The sequence below is a fragment of the Helicoverpa zea genome, chromosome 20 (genome assembly GCF_022581195.2).
Source record: "Helicoverpa zea isolate HzStark_Cry1AcR chromosome 20, ilHelZeax1.1, whole genome shotgun sequence".
Taxonomy (NCBI): Eukaryota; Metazoa; Arthropoda; class Insecta; order Lepidoptera; family Noctuidae; genus Helicoverpa; species Helicoverpa zea.
Genome location: NC_061471.1, coordinates 861,218 through 874,451, shown reverse-complemented (window position 1 = coordinate 874,451; position 13,234 = coordinate 861,218). Strand labels below are relative to the sequence as shown.

The 13,234-nt window shown below is 39.9% G+C and overlaps 1 protein-coding gene across 3 annotated transcripts in view; it reads right to left on the bottom strand.

The window, feature by feature from the left end:
- The window catches only part of LOC124639967 (bromodomain adjacent to zinc finger domain protein 1A), a 28,780-nt gene extending 16,533 nt beyond the window's left edge, over positions 1–12,247 (bottom strand). For all 3 annotated transcript variants that reach the window (XM_047177503.1, XM_047177505.1, XM_047177504.1), the window contains exons 1-9: positions 11,919–12,247; positions 11,381–11,710; positions 8,459–8,660; positions 6,184–6,421; positions 5,563–5,765; positions 2,937–3,231; positions 2,013–2,154; positions 1,109–1,278; positions 1–125 (exon numbers count right to left, since the gene is read on the bottom strand). In XM_047177503.1, the coding sequence (XP_047033459.1) occupies positions 1–125; positions 1,109–1,278; positions 2,013–2,154; positions 2,937–3,231; positions 5,563–5,765; positions 6,184–6,421; positions 8,459–8,660; positions 11,381–11,710; positions 11,919–12,031 (1,818 nt within the window). In that variant the 5' untranslated portion in view covers positions 12,032–12,247. The remainder of the gene's footprint in view (positions 126–1,108; positions 1,279–2,012; positions 2,155–2,936; positions 3,232–5,562; positions 5,766–6,183; positions 6,422–8,458; positions 8,661–11,380; positions 11,711–11,918) is intronic.
- Between the last annotated feature and the right edge of the window lie 987 nt (positions 12,248–13,234).

Below are 13,234 nucleotides of genomic sequence, written 5' to 3'. Positions count from 1 at the left end.
CTGCAGCAGCCTGAGCGCTTGCTTCTTGTTCTTCATCTCCTCAAGCCGTTCCTCTATGACATCACGCACGGTCGCGTAACTCAGGATTTGATTCATGAGGCATTGGAGAATCAGGAATTTGTCCTCTGTTGGGGAGATAATTTATTTACTTTACGTTAGACTAATTTACTTGTGATTAAAATACTTTTGCCTTTAGTGTCTGAGGTTTTAAGACAATTTATATGTCCTTTTTGCCGTCTAAACAGGTTGCTCTGTTGCTCAGTTTTAGGAGTACATTGACGTGTCTTTGGGAGTATATCTTCTTTTTGCTATTACGTTACACCCGTTACACACGTCGTGTACCCGCCGCGAGCCTGGTAGCGCCACGTTACACCCAGTATACACTCACCTAGCGGCAGATCAGCGACATGCGTGGCAGCGAGACTGCGCAGCAGCCGCGGGTGCTGCACGCGCAGACGCAGCCCCGCGTCGTCCGCGCTCGTGTACCCGCCGCGAGCCTGGTAGCGCCACGTTACACCCAGTATACACTCACCTAGCGGCAGATCAGCGACATGCGTGGCAGCGAGACTGCGCAGCAGCCGCGGGTGCTGCACGCGCAGACGCAGCCCCGCGTCGTCCGCGCTCGTGTACCCGCCGCGAGCCTGGTAGCGCCACGTTACACCCAGTATACACTCACCTAGCGGCAGATCAGCGACATGCGTGGCAGCGAGACTGCGCAGCAGCCGCGGGTGCTGCACGCGCAGACGCAGCCCCGCGTCGTCCGCGCTCGTGTACCCGCCGCGAGCCTGGTAGCGCCACGTTACACCCAGTATACACTCACCTAGCGGCAGATCAGCGACATGCGTGGCAGCGAGACTGCGCAGCAGCCGCGGGTGCTGCACGCGCAGACGCAGCCCCGCGTCGTCCGCGCTCGTGTACCCGCCGCGAGCCTGGTAGCGCCACGTTACACCCAGTATACACTCACCTAGCGGCAGATCAGCGACATGCGTGGCAGCGAGACTGCGCAGCAGCCGCGGGTGCTGCACGCGCAGACGCAGCCCCGCGTCGTCCGCGCTCGTGTACCCGCCGCGAGCCTGGTAGCGCCACGTTACACCCAGTATACACTCACCTAGCGGCAGATCAGCGACATGCGTGGCAGCGAGACTGCGCAGCAGCCGCGGGTGCTGCACGCGCAGACGCAGCCCCGCGTCGTCCGCGCTCGTGTACCCGCCGCGAGCCTGGTAGCGCCACGTGGCGCAGCGCCCGCCCGGGCCCGACCCTGATGATAGCAGGTGTAGCCTGCGGACCAGAACACCAATCATGATTTCCATGCAAGATTCCATAAATGCATATGGTGCCCTCGACAACAAGGTACAACAGATTAATCCAGGTGATCCGTTATATTCATTAAAATATTTGGAATAATACGTAGCGTTAATTTCCGCGAGACACGAGGCTTGTTTACTCACTCCACACACACGTCTTTCACCTCTCCATGGAACTTTATATACCCTACCGATGACTCACTGTTGACGGTCGACAAGTCGACACATACGTTACATTAATGTCTGTGCCAATCCTCAACAGAGGTGATCCATTCAACCATTCTTTAAGCGACAACAAGACATAGTAACATTTCGCATGGTGCGTATGAAAGTTTCCGATATATGTCGGAACAGTTATTATATATTTATTAGCACATAATGTACTGTTCTGGTCACCCAAATAAGATAAAGAGTAGCTGCGATACGTTGGCAATCTAGCACTGTCAGAATTTTCAAATCGGCCCAGTAATAATATTAGTATTACCGTATTACGAGTAGTCAGAAGCCAGTAAGTCTGACAACCGTCTTACCAAGGGGTATTGGGTTGCCCGGGTAACTGGGTTGAGGAGTTCAGATAGAGCAGTCGCTCCTTCTAAAGACACTGGTACTCAGCTGCATCCAGTTAGACTATAAGCCGATCACAATGTAGTTGGGAAAAAGGCTCAAAGGAAGAACATACAGATGCAAAACTCAAACTTTACAACTAACCTTAGTACTTCACTGACGGTGGTGGGGTCCAGAGGCAGCTTGCTGAGCGGCGTGCCCAGGTACGTCTGTGACCACTTGCTGGCCTTCGTCGCTAACTCCATAGCCTTTGTGACGCCCATCTCACTGTCTGTCTGTTGGTCTTCTGTAGAACATAAGTAGCTTACTACAAATATACAGGAATAGCTTTACATGGATGAGAACTGGCCTATATGTTATTCTGATATATTTATAGCTTATTGCTATTATGCTGCTAGGTTCCTTCAAAATCCAACCTGATTATTTAGTGTGAAAGATGAACGAACAAACATCTATAACACAAATTTTTGCGTAAGGAATTTAGTAGGAAGTAGTTCTAATGGACTTATTTCGACTTTTGAGATCAGACTTATGTAGACTTCAAAAAACGAATATAAAACTTTACCACAGAAGAAAATCTAAGGGTCCGTTCAGACAGACCGGCTCAGAGAGCAGAGCAAATTCTTAACACGTTGAAAATCGAGTACTTTGTATTTGTAGTAAAGTTTATTTTTGCATGTGCATTGCTTTTATCATTGAGAATGCTCGAATGCGCTCGGTGTGAAATAATAAGAGTAGCCGACCGGCTCCGATCGTGTATTTTTTCTTGACGTTTGGCTCCGTTTGCATGCTCTTTAATGCTCGCGCAGCCGATCGGCTCCGGTCTGTGTGAAAAGAAAAATGCGCGCCGATGCTCTCCGACCCGGTCTATCTGAACGGTCCCTTAATACACATTTTTCTAAAACACATGTCAAACGTCTTTTTAACTTTTCAGCAGCAAATGGTCTCAACCATTTCAGCCTTACTACTAAAACTGTTTTTGTGGTCTGATGGTTAATGTCCAAATTAGTTTTTTTCTAAAAGTCGATGAGTAGAATTACTATTTTATTTCACAAAAAAAGTACATACCCAAATCCCCAGTAGACAGCTGAATCCTCCCGTTCTCATTATACTCCTCAGCCTCATCTTCCTGAAGCGAGAACACCGTAGTCAGGAACATCTGTATCAGATCACTGAACATGCCCGCATGTTCCTTCAAGGTCAGCGCCTTCCTGAAGGTGTCCAGGTCCAGCTGGTTGTGGAAAACGTCCTTGACCTTCAGGATCTCGGAGTACGTGTGGACGAACTCGAGGACGGAGAGGAAGTCTCCGAAATGTTCGTTCGGTATACCTTCCACGTCTATTGGGGTGCCTTTTGGTATTATCTGTGGGGAGGAGAATTAAAGCATGTGTTTAGGTCGTTAGAAGATTGGTTTTGTCTGGAAGAATGTTCAAATAATGGCATCTTTAAAAAAATATGTTGAGTCTTGTAAAATTGTGTTGCGATTTTATTCAAGAGTTAATGTTTTGAGGTTAGTTTACATAAGTAATGATAATATTCCACATAACTTATTTACAGATTTACTTATATGCTTATGTGAAGATTTAATGGGCTATAAAAGTTTTTGTTATCACTATCCTAAGAAGCAAGTAAGGCTCACTGATATACAAGCTGTTGATTTGCATCCGTGCCATAGTCAAGGAGGTTAAAATTAAATACGTAAATAATCGATTTGAATTACGGTATGTGGGAAAAAGCTTATATGCGCTGCTTTTTTTGATGTTGTAATTTCATGGTATTTCAGAATTTAGCCCACGGTTAAACACAAATCATAACAGAATTCCCCCGCGGCCACAGTGTGTGCGTGATGGCAGCTATGTGTGCGTAGACAGAGAAAACTAATGTCTACGTGTGTGCGTGATTGTCGATGTGTGAGTGTCTTATCTACGAGTCTACGACATGACAGCGCGAGCGCGCGAGCGAGCGAGACCGAGTGATACGCGATAGCAATCATTTTACCTAAAGTTTCGAAAATCACCTTCATTATTGTCATTAACTTCGTTTTACTTTACTTACTAATTTTTGAGCATAAATTTAACACAGATATCTTATTAACTACAGTAATAAGCAATACTAGTGCGCGAAAGAAAGTTCACTAACATGTTAACAGCTGATTGATAAAATGTTCGTTTTGCTTTATCTTTCAGCATAAAGTTTTCGCAGTGATTTAGTTTTTATTTTTGAATTAAATTGGTTGATAATTAGAAATTTTGCTTCCTTCTTAACGGTCTTAGGACCTTGGAACACGGAAATCTTATTAATGACGTAATACTAGTGCGCTAAAGGAAAGTTCACTGACCTGTTAACAGCTGATTGATAACATTTTCGGTTTGCTTTAACATTCAGCGTAAAGATTTCGTAGTAATTTTGTTTTTACTTTTCGATTAAATTGGTGAATGATGGGTTAGTTAAGTGTAGGCACGAGGTGATTCTTTCGGCTCGTAGGTAGGTATTATTGGCGTGGTTAAGAAATCAACTTATTTACACTAATAAAATTGATTAAGCTGACTACGTATTTACAAAATGTACAAATAAATAAATTACCTAGTTTAGTTACCCGGAGGTACTGTTCAAAGCTGTCACCTTCACACTCTTGGCACAATCGAGCACGACGAAGTAGCTGGTTGTCCTTCAGCTAACATAACACTATCACATTCGTTTTTAATGTGTCGAAAGCACTAAGTTAACGGTCCTAGCACATAAGTCTGTCACATGACCAGCATGACCCTCCGTGATGAGGGTTCCCGGTCGGTAAACATTTCCCGGAACATAGGTATGTATGGCTGTCATTGCACATCCTTGGCAGTCGTAACGGGTAGTCAGAAGCCAGTAAGTCTGACACCAGTCTAACCAAGGGGTATCGGGTTGCCCGGGTAACTGGGTTGAGGAGGTCAGATAGGCAGTCGCTTCTTGTAAAGCACTGGTACTCAGCTGAATCCGGTTAGACTGGAAGCCGACCCCAACATGATTGGGAAAAGGCTCGGAGGATGGATGGCTGTTAGTACACTGTTGTCACTGATGGCATACAGGCGGACCATCGCCACCAACTCGTGTTCGTGTAGTTTTCCGTCATCTCGCACTTTGTACCTACACGTCGCGGAATTCAAAGCGCACGTACGCAGCAGCGGCGGCGACATCAAACACACTGCTTGCCGTCGGCGCTTGTTTGTTCCGGCTTCAAGGGCACGCGGGGAGCGGCGAGGCGAGTGTGTGGGAGTACTCGCACTGTGATTGGGTGAATTTGGGTAGGCTGGATGATCTACGATTTTTATTGAACGATCGTTGCGTATGCTTTGTGCATGTATCGTTTGCGTTTGTGTGAGTGCGCAGCGCGGTAGTAAGGCTAGTAACACACGCGCCGAATTAAAGTACGGCTGGGTTACACTGACGGATATACGTAAATAAGAAAAAAACATGAAAAAATTACCTACCCATTTTTTCGTTGATTTGGGTCGAGAATCATTAGCATATTTACGTCCTTGACTATGGCACGGATGCAAATCAACAGCTTGTAATATTCAAAAATTATCTAGTTTTTGCATTCTTCATCAAATCTTTAATAGCATTCCAAAAGTTACTTAGGTGATACATGATTAAGATAGTGAAAATAAGGACCCTGTTAGGGCACATCTTAAAGTAATAATTCCTCACTCACTTTATGGTCTTCCAACTCCAGGTCATCTTTGACCTTCTGCCACTCCTTCATATAAGCCTGCAACCGGGCAGTCTTCTCTTTCTTCTTGAGTCTCTCTTCTTCCTTGCGCTGTCGCATAAGGTCTTCTGCTTTGCGCATCTTCTCTGCCAACTCTTGCGCACTCTTCTTGGCTGCTGGGTCGGCGGGAGGTTTGTTCTTTTGTGCTGTTGGAGATATTATAACTTCTAACAACAAATGATATAGGGGCTAAAGTGATGTTTGTAGGTTAAAGAAAAATTCTAAAATAATTACATGAGAGAAAAAAATTACATACTTGTTTCTAAATTGCTCTTTTTAAATGAGTAAGTCTATGTTGTGTGTACCAAAGATTTTAGGAATATTGTAAGTGAAGATGAACTTTGTGACAGTTGTATTAGAGTTCATAATTCAGTAAAATTGATATTGCAAAATGTTGTGTAATACATTTGAATCAATTGATTAAATATATATCTTTTTAAATTAAATGTGTTTATTAGAATTTTGCTATTTATTTTCATTTGACAATTACTTTTTAAATCTATCTTTTTTTACATTACATTTGTACTGTTCTAGTTTGATTCTAGTTACAGAATCCAAACAAACCTTCAGCTTTATCAGTCTTCTTGACGAACTTATCCATAGATTCCTGGCGTCCTTTCTTATCAGGACTGGGTTTCTTGGCAGACTTGTTCAGTTTGGTCGCCGAGCCTGGCTTGGCCTGAGTCTTGTTCGCTGGAGGAGACTTTAAGAGTTTCTTGGAGGAGGGGAACACTGGTGGTAGACCCGTGAATATTTGGTCAAAGCTAACTTTGTTTATACTGTATTTTTCTTGTGCTGATTTCTGTGGAGAAATGGTTACAGTTTTAAATCTGATAGATGGACTTAATGGATTTTTTCTAAAGTTTTCTGAAAATATAGTATACAGTCTTGGCCAAAAGTATTGAGCACCTTACAAATTTCGCTAGATCACGGTAATTATGGGAGAAACCCGAATCTATCGTTGAAGTATTCTTTTATCGGTTATCTACAAAGATTTTAAAACAATGACTTATGCCGCAGCGGACAATAAAACACCTGGGTGCAAGAAAATGTGTCTTTTACAATTTTTGAATTTATTTTTTAGTTCGCTACCATCGCTCGTTGTGACAACATTCAGTGATCTAGTGCGCCTTTGGTATTTTATTTCAAAGTTTTAAGTGTTATAGTTGTGATATGCCAAAACGAAACGAACTTTCTTTAGAATAATGAGTGCAGATGCAGCTTCTGCATGAGCAAGGGAAATCACAAGTAGAGATTTCCAAAACTGTGAAATGTTCGCGCCGATCCGTGCATTATGCTATTCAGCGATTCTCTGATACCGGATCACATCAAAATAGACCGAGAACCGGGCGCAAACGCATCACCATAGGCCGTCAAGATCGTCAGTTACTGAGAGAGTCATTAAGAAATAGGAAAAAAACATCTTCAGAGCTCGCTGCTGAGTTTTCAGAACAAATGAAGAAAACAATTTCTGCTCGAACTACTCGTAGAAGGCTTCAGGAAGCTGGTCTGAAAGGCTGTAAAGCTAGGAAGAAGCCATGGCTCTCCGAGAGCAACAAAAAAGCTCGGTACAAATGGGCCTTACAACACCGAACTTTCACCGCTGCAGATTGGTCAAATGTTGTGTGGTCAGACGAATCAAACTTTGAGGTGAGTAAGTCTATTTAATGCCCTAACAAAATAATATAAAATGGTTTAAATTCTAAACGCATAGAGGAAGTTCTTTTTATTTCCGGAACTCAGTATTTTTCTCTTTATTGCAGATTTTTGGTACACCTGGTGTGACCTTTGTGCGTCGCCGGGTGGGCGAAGAATTTAAGCCAGAGTGTGTGGTCCCAACCGTAAAACACGGCGGCAGCAGTATAATTGTCAGGGGTTGCATGACCGATTCTGGAGTTGGCGAATTGTTCTTGTGTGAGGGCCGCATGGACTCTTCTAAGTACGGAAATGTGCTAGAAACTGCGTTGCTGCCTTCGTTCACGAAACTTTTCGGTGACACGAACATGGATAGTGATAAATTACAGCAGAATAACGCGCCTTGCCACAAATCTGGCCGCACTATGACATGGTTTCGGGAAAATAGCATAGAGCTTCTTGACTGGCCTGCCCAGTCGCCAGATCTGAACCCCATAGAACATTTATGGGGTTTATTAAAGCGTCGAGAGATCAAAGGGGGAGGCCTATGTTCAGCAGTGGACGTCCTATGGCTGAGATGATGATGATGATGATGATTAAAGCGTCGAATTAGGCGCCACACAATTAACAACAGAGAAGAATTGAAACGCTACCTGCGCCTAGAATGGAACGCAATTGCTGCTGAAGACTGTAAAATCTTGTTAGCTCTTTACCAAAAAGAATTTCTGCTGTAATTAAGACAAAGGGTGGACCCACAAAATATTAATTTTCAATTAATAAATAGTAAATTACAAATAAAAAAAACGTTTTGTTTTATTCCTATTTGATACTCCGCATAAAACTGAAAGATGTCATGGGTGCTCAATACTTTTGGCCAAGGCTGTATATATGTCAATATAGTTTATAAATATATGAATAACATATCATGCCTGTAATCACCATGAGGTAAATGATGTAAATGGGACTAACTTTAGATTTAAGAACATTCTCTGTACACCTACATTCTGGCAAATAAAAGACTTTGACTTTGAGGATCTTTTTTTTGAGGACTGTAATTTACAAAGAAGAATCAGTACCATTTGCACTCTGTAACTTCTCTGTCCTTCTTGATCAGTTATTATGAGGACCGCTAAACTAATAAATCGTTTTTTTTTCTCCTTTTCTCTCCATTATAATTCCAAGTCTTCTGATAATGCTAACCCACCTTAATACCAATAACGCCATCAGGTCCACCCCCCTCTACAAACTGCTTGAGGAACAGGCGGTTCTTGTCGCGAGTGTATACTCCCTTGCGCCGACGCACGCGGTCGGAGGGCGCCGTGCCGATCTGTCCTAGCGCGCCGGGGTTCGTCTCGTCGAACTGCTCAACTTCGTAGCAGTAGGAGGACGAGGGGAGGATGGCTTTGCTGTGGAGGGACGAGAGGACAAGTCTTTTTATTTTAATTTTAAGCCACACTAAGGACTTTCGCAAGATTTGTAGATGTATCCATAAAAAGTCACACATGAAAACCACGTGGATAAATTTCAATTGTGCTATTGAACTTTGCTACAAGGTCTTGATATGCCATAGAGAAAATTGAATTTCAAGACAAAAAAAATACCATAAAGGAAAAAATGCCAGTTAAGAATAAAGTCGTAGGGTGAGTTGCACTATTTAAATATAAAGATAAGCAGATTATAACCAACCAAATGCTTGGTTGAATTGGGGATTTGACAACTTCATTTTTTTTTTTAAATCATTATAGTTAAATGCTGCAACTCATTGTTATTGTTACAAGTACATATATGTATGTATAGTTAATGCAGTGGCAAGAAAAAATGACATTTTTTATATGAAAAGAATAACTCAATTGAGGCACAGCAAAATAAATATGTGATTTATACCATGAATTATGATTAACTTAATTTCCTATTATATATCCCTATTTAAACTGGTTCCCACAAAATTAAACACAATTTTAAACCCTATTACCAAGACATAAGGTGTATATCTGAATAGTTATTTTCTCTGTATCCATGCAACATAGTTGACAGCTAGGCAATGAATAAGGATGACAATACTGGTTATTTTTATCAGTTAACATGTGCATACAAGAAGCCGACTTGTATTATCACGTAGGTACTAGATAATGATTAATCATCAAAATAATACTTATAACTTGGCACATTATGCTGTTTTTACTCAATGACGATTTTTGTACACATTTGTTTTTATTTTCTACCCTACATTTTCCTTCTCCTGAATAAGTACCACCAAATTGAATTTTTAAATGTCTCTATATTTTGAGTTTTCCAACCAGTCTTTGTATCTCATAAGATTAACAATATGTGGGTTATTTTGTGGGACTAAAATGTTTATAGGCAGTAAGTAGTTCTCCTTGCAAGTTTTTTTTTTCAGTAGCAACATTAAAGTTAAAAAAAAAACCTATTGTCTATTAGATATTTAAGAGTGGGAATACTTCATGCTAATAAAACAGTTAATAAAATGTGGTCAAGTCGCCTGGCTATATATACCTATATATCTGATAATAATATATGTAGATATAATCAGCACTCTCTATTGATAAAAACATGACATTTCAAATGTGATACAGCCCAAACTGTTTAGTAGGTCATTCACAGCAAATGACTAGATTACAATAAAAATGAGAATTATATATATTATAAGAACTTTGTGTGAAATGTCAAAGATATCTTGTTGATAAGGAAAATGGGCAGGAATGAGGAAACTCATTAGCAGCATCAGAATATACTTGAAATCAAATGATGTTTGATATGAAATTTAAAATGTAGTTCAAGCATTTACCAAGAAACAGTGCTGAATTTTGATTTTTTTGTTAAATGATACTTATTTTAAGATATTTTAAAATCAAATAATAAAGTTTAGATCTTTTTAACCGACTTCTTAAAGAGTTCTCAATTTGAATGCTTGTATATTTTTTCTAATATTTCTATTTTTTTTTTTACTTTCAAGTTGCTGACCATAGTGTATATTCTTGATATGTACTTAACTTTTAGATAATTTCTGAGTCATATTAATGAGTCACTTTGGCCAATATTAATTTATTAATTTTTATGTTGTAACATTGTGATTAAGAGGGAGAGATCATAACTAGAAATAACAAAATTTTCCTTTTGTGCAGACAGAATAAATAGTGTTAACGTCTTAGGGCTGATTTTTCAATCATCAGTTAACTTCTATCTGAGGAATAATTATGGCGGTTTGACATATTTTCTATACAAAAGCTGTCAAAACGTCAAACATATTCCTCTGATAAAAGTTATCTGGAGATTGAAAAATCTGCCCTTAGTCAAAGTATTATATTTAGCCCAAGTTCAAGCTGACTGGAAGCCAAGCCGGATATAGTTAGAAAAAGGCTGTAGATAATGATATTTTTCAGGCCCCAAAAACATAACAATCATGTTTTATTAAAACAATGGTAAACTATGAATATTCACATTCAAGTTTCAAAGTAAACAGTTGTAAGAAAATTGGATGTTTGTTTATGTTTTAGGTGCACTTAGGCCTCAGTCATAACCATTTGTCTACTTGAGTTTTTTTCTCCTAGTGAGTATAAAAGAGGTAAAGTAAAACAAGATAGTATAGCAGACTTCCTATATAGAATAATATCTACAAATACAATTTTTTATTTACTTATTCACTACAATACTAACTTAGCAACAGCATGATTCATTCATTATATTATTTAGTTTAAATAAGGAGATTCTGTAGGTATTACATACTTTTTAGAACATCTGCTGCCAAGATATATGACCTTCATATTGAGTATAATTGTTGTAGTTTTTTGTGAATGGTTTTTTTAGAAAGGTACAATGTACTTGTGATTGGCAGTTTGTTAAGGGTTCAAGGTTAAAATGTGGTTTTGTTTAGAGAAATTTGAATTATGAATGGAAGTTTTTTTTTTTAGTTATTGGTTTTTGATAAGAGTTGGAGTTCTGGTTAGAATTTGAAAAGGATGTTGTTGATGTTAGAATTGTTTTTGTTTGTATTTTTTAACTTTTTAATTTTAATAGGTATATTTTGAGCTTTATGAAGTCTTGGTTTCTTAGGGTCATTTATTTATTATTATTATTGAATATTACTATTTAATTGATTGCTTCTTACCTATCTGGATGCTGTTTCTGTGCAGTAACTGACAGTATGTGTGCTTCCCTCCACACCTCTCCCTCCAGGCAGGCCTCCACAGTCTCCCCAACAAAGTACCGGTCCCTTATGAAGTTGAACACATCCTCAGACATCTCAGCAAAGGAACACCTCTTAGTCTTCATTGCCAGAAACAGTATTGGTATACGAAGCTCCATTGGAAAGTCTTTCAGAGCCCTCCGTGCTGTCTTCTCACTGTGCAGGGCCTCTGAGTATGTCAAATTGTTCTTCCCTGTCATCTCACATGTCCACACCATTGAATTAACCAAAATGATCCTTTCACAGTATTCCCTGTAAATAAACATTCATCAAACAACATCTAATTATTATAAAATTGTGACGCGAATGACAGAAATAGCGAATTATTGTGTCACGCTCGCGTTACTGCGCGACCCGCCGCGCGCTGACAATGCCAACGGTCCCCGTGAACTGATAACTACATTAGAACATAAGAAATTCGCAAAAATTCGGCGATTGTAATGTTTTTACTTATACTCACTCGTAATCTTTGAATATCTCGTCGGTGATCTCGCAGTGGAAGACCTCATCGTCGTCCCGGAGGTACTCCGACGCCTTTGATTTCTCAAATGCTTTCCTTTTTAACAGAGGCATGTTGAGAGTTCGCGGGTCACTACGGTGGGAAAACGATTTATAGTCCGTTTAAACTTATCACTTGTGTTTAATATCACTTAACTTTGTACGGCGCATCTATCCCTACATTCCATTGAATAGTACATTAGGAAATTGATAGGTTTTATGAAATATTTCGAGCGAAAAATGTTGCGTGGTTTCGGTTGACAAGCCAAAAAACGGCGCGCTGAGGCGCTTCTTTTTACGCCAGAAACATATGAACTGGGTTAAGCTTTAACATAAAATTCTACCGATGTAGTAGAAATTTGCCCGATCGTACATAAAAACGTTCTAAGTAACGGTCAAGAATTATGTTTATAAGTTATTTTTCGTCGTTTTTTAAGTATTAAAAATGTTGTTTTTTAATAAAAAAAAAATTATAGAAATCTTGCATTCATGGAAACCAAAAGATTTTTTGGATTAGGTATTGATACAATATGTGAAAGATTAGAAACCGCAGTATTAAAATCTATCCCTATTCAAATTTAATTGTATTTCGTACTTGTATGTAATTACGAGCAAAATACACTAAAACTACTAACTCAAGAAAAACTGAGTTAAGTAATGGTCAAACTCTCACATGAAGAGGTGCATATGATAGTGTGATCTTAGTTTCGAAAACCGAAAACAAGGGAAGAGGTTTTCTTTAGGTCTTTAGGTTTTCTTAAAAGCATACGCATGTATTTTTCTATGTTTTTTCAGGGATATCTTTTCGTATTTATTAATAACTAGCTTCTGCCAGCGACTTCGTACGCGGATCCTGTCCCTTATGCCAGCGACTACGGGGTTAGCAAAATCAAATATCTGAATCGTCTGATGTTGAATTTTAAGGGCCCGTTGACGGGAAAACAACGGGATACGCAAAATCATTCGAAACGTTCCGTATATGCAATTTTTGTTCGTCAACGGCAAAAGCACAGTAGACTAAACAAAACGCTAAGAACTAAAGCGCAATAGGCGTCACCATAGGGATAAAAGTAGTGATTCTAATTAGTCCGCATTTAAGTGGTCTGTCTGAACGGACCCTTAGATAACAAAATAGTGGCGACCTAGTGTTTAGAGAACCAATCTCTCAAGTATGAGTGTGTGACTTCGATCCCAGGTCTGGCAAGTACCTGCCAATGCAACTTATCTTAGTTCGTATGTACTTTCTAAGTATATTTTGGACACTAATGACCGGTTTTT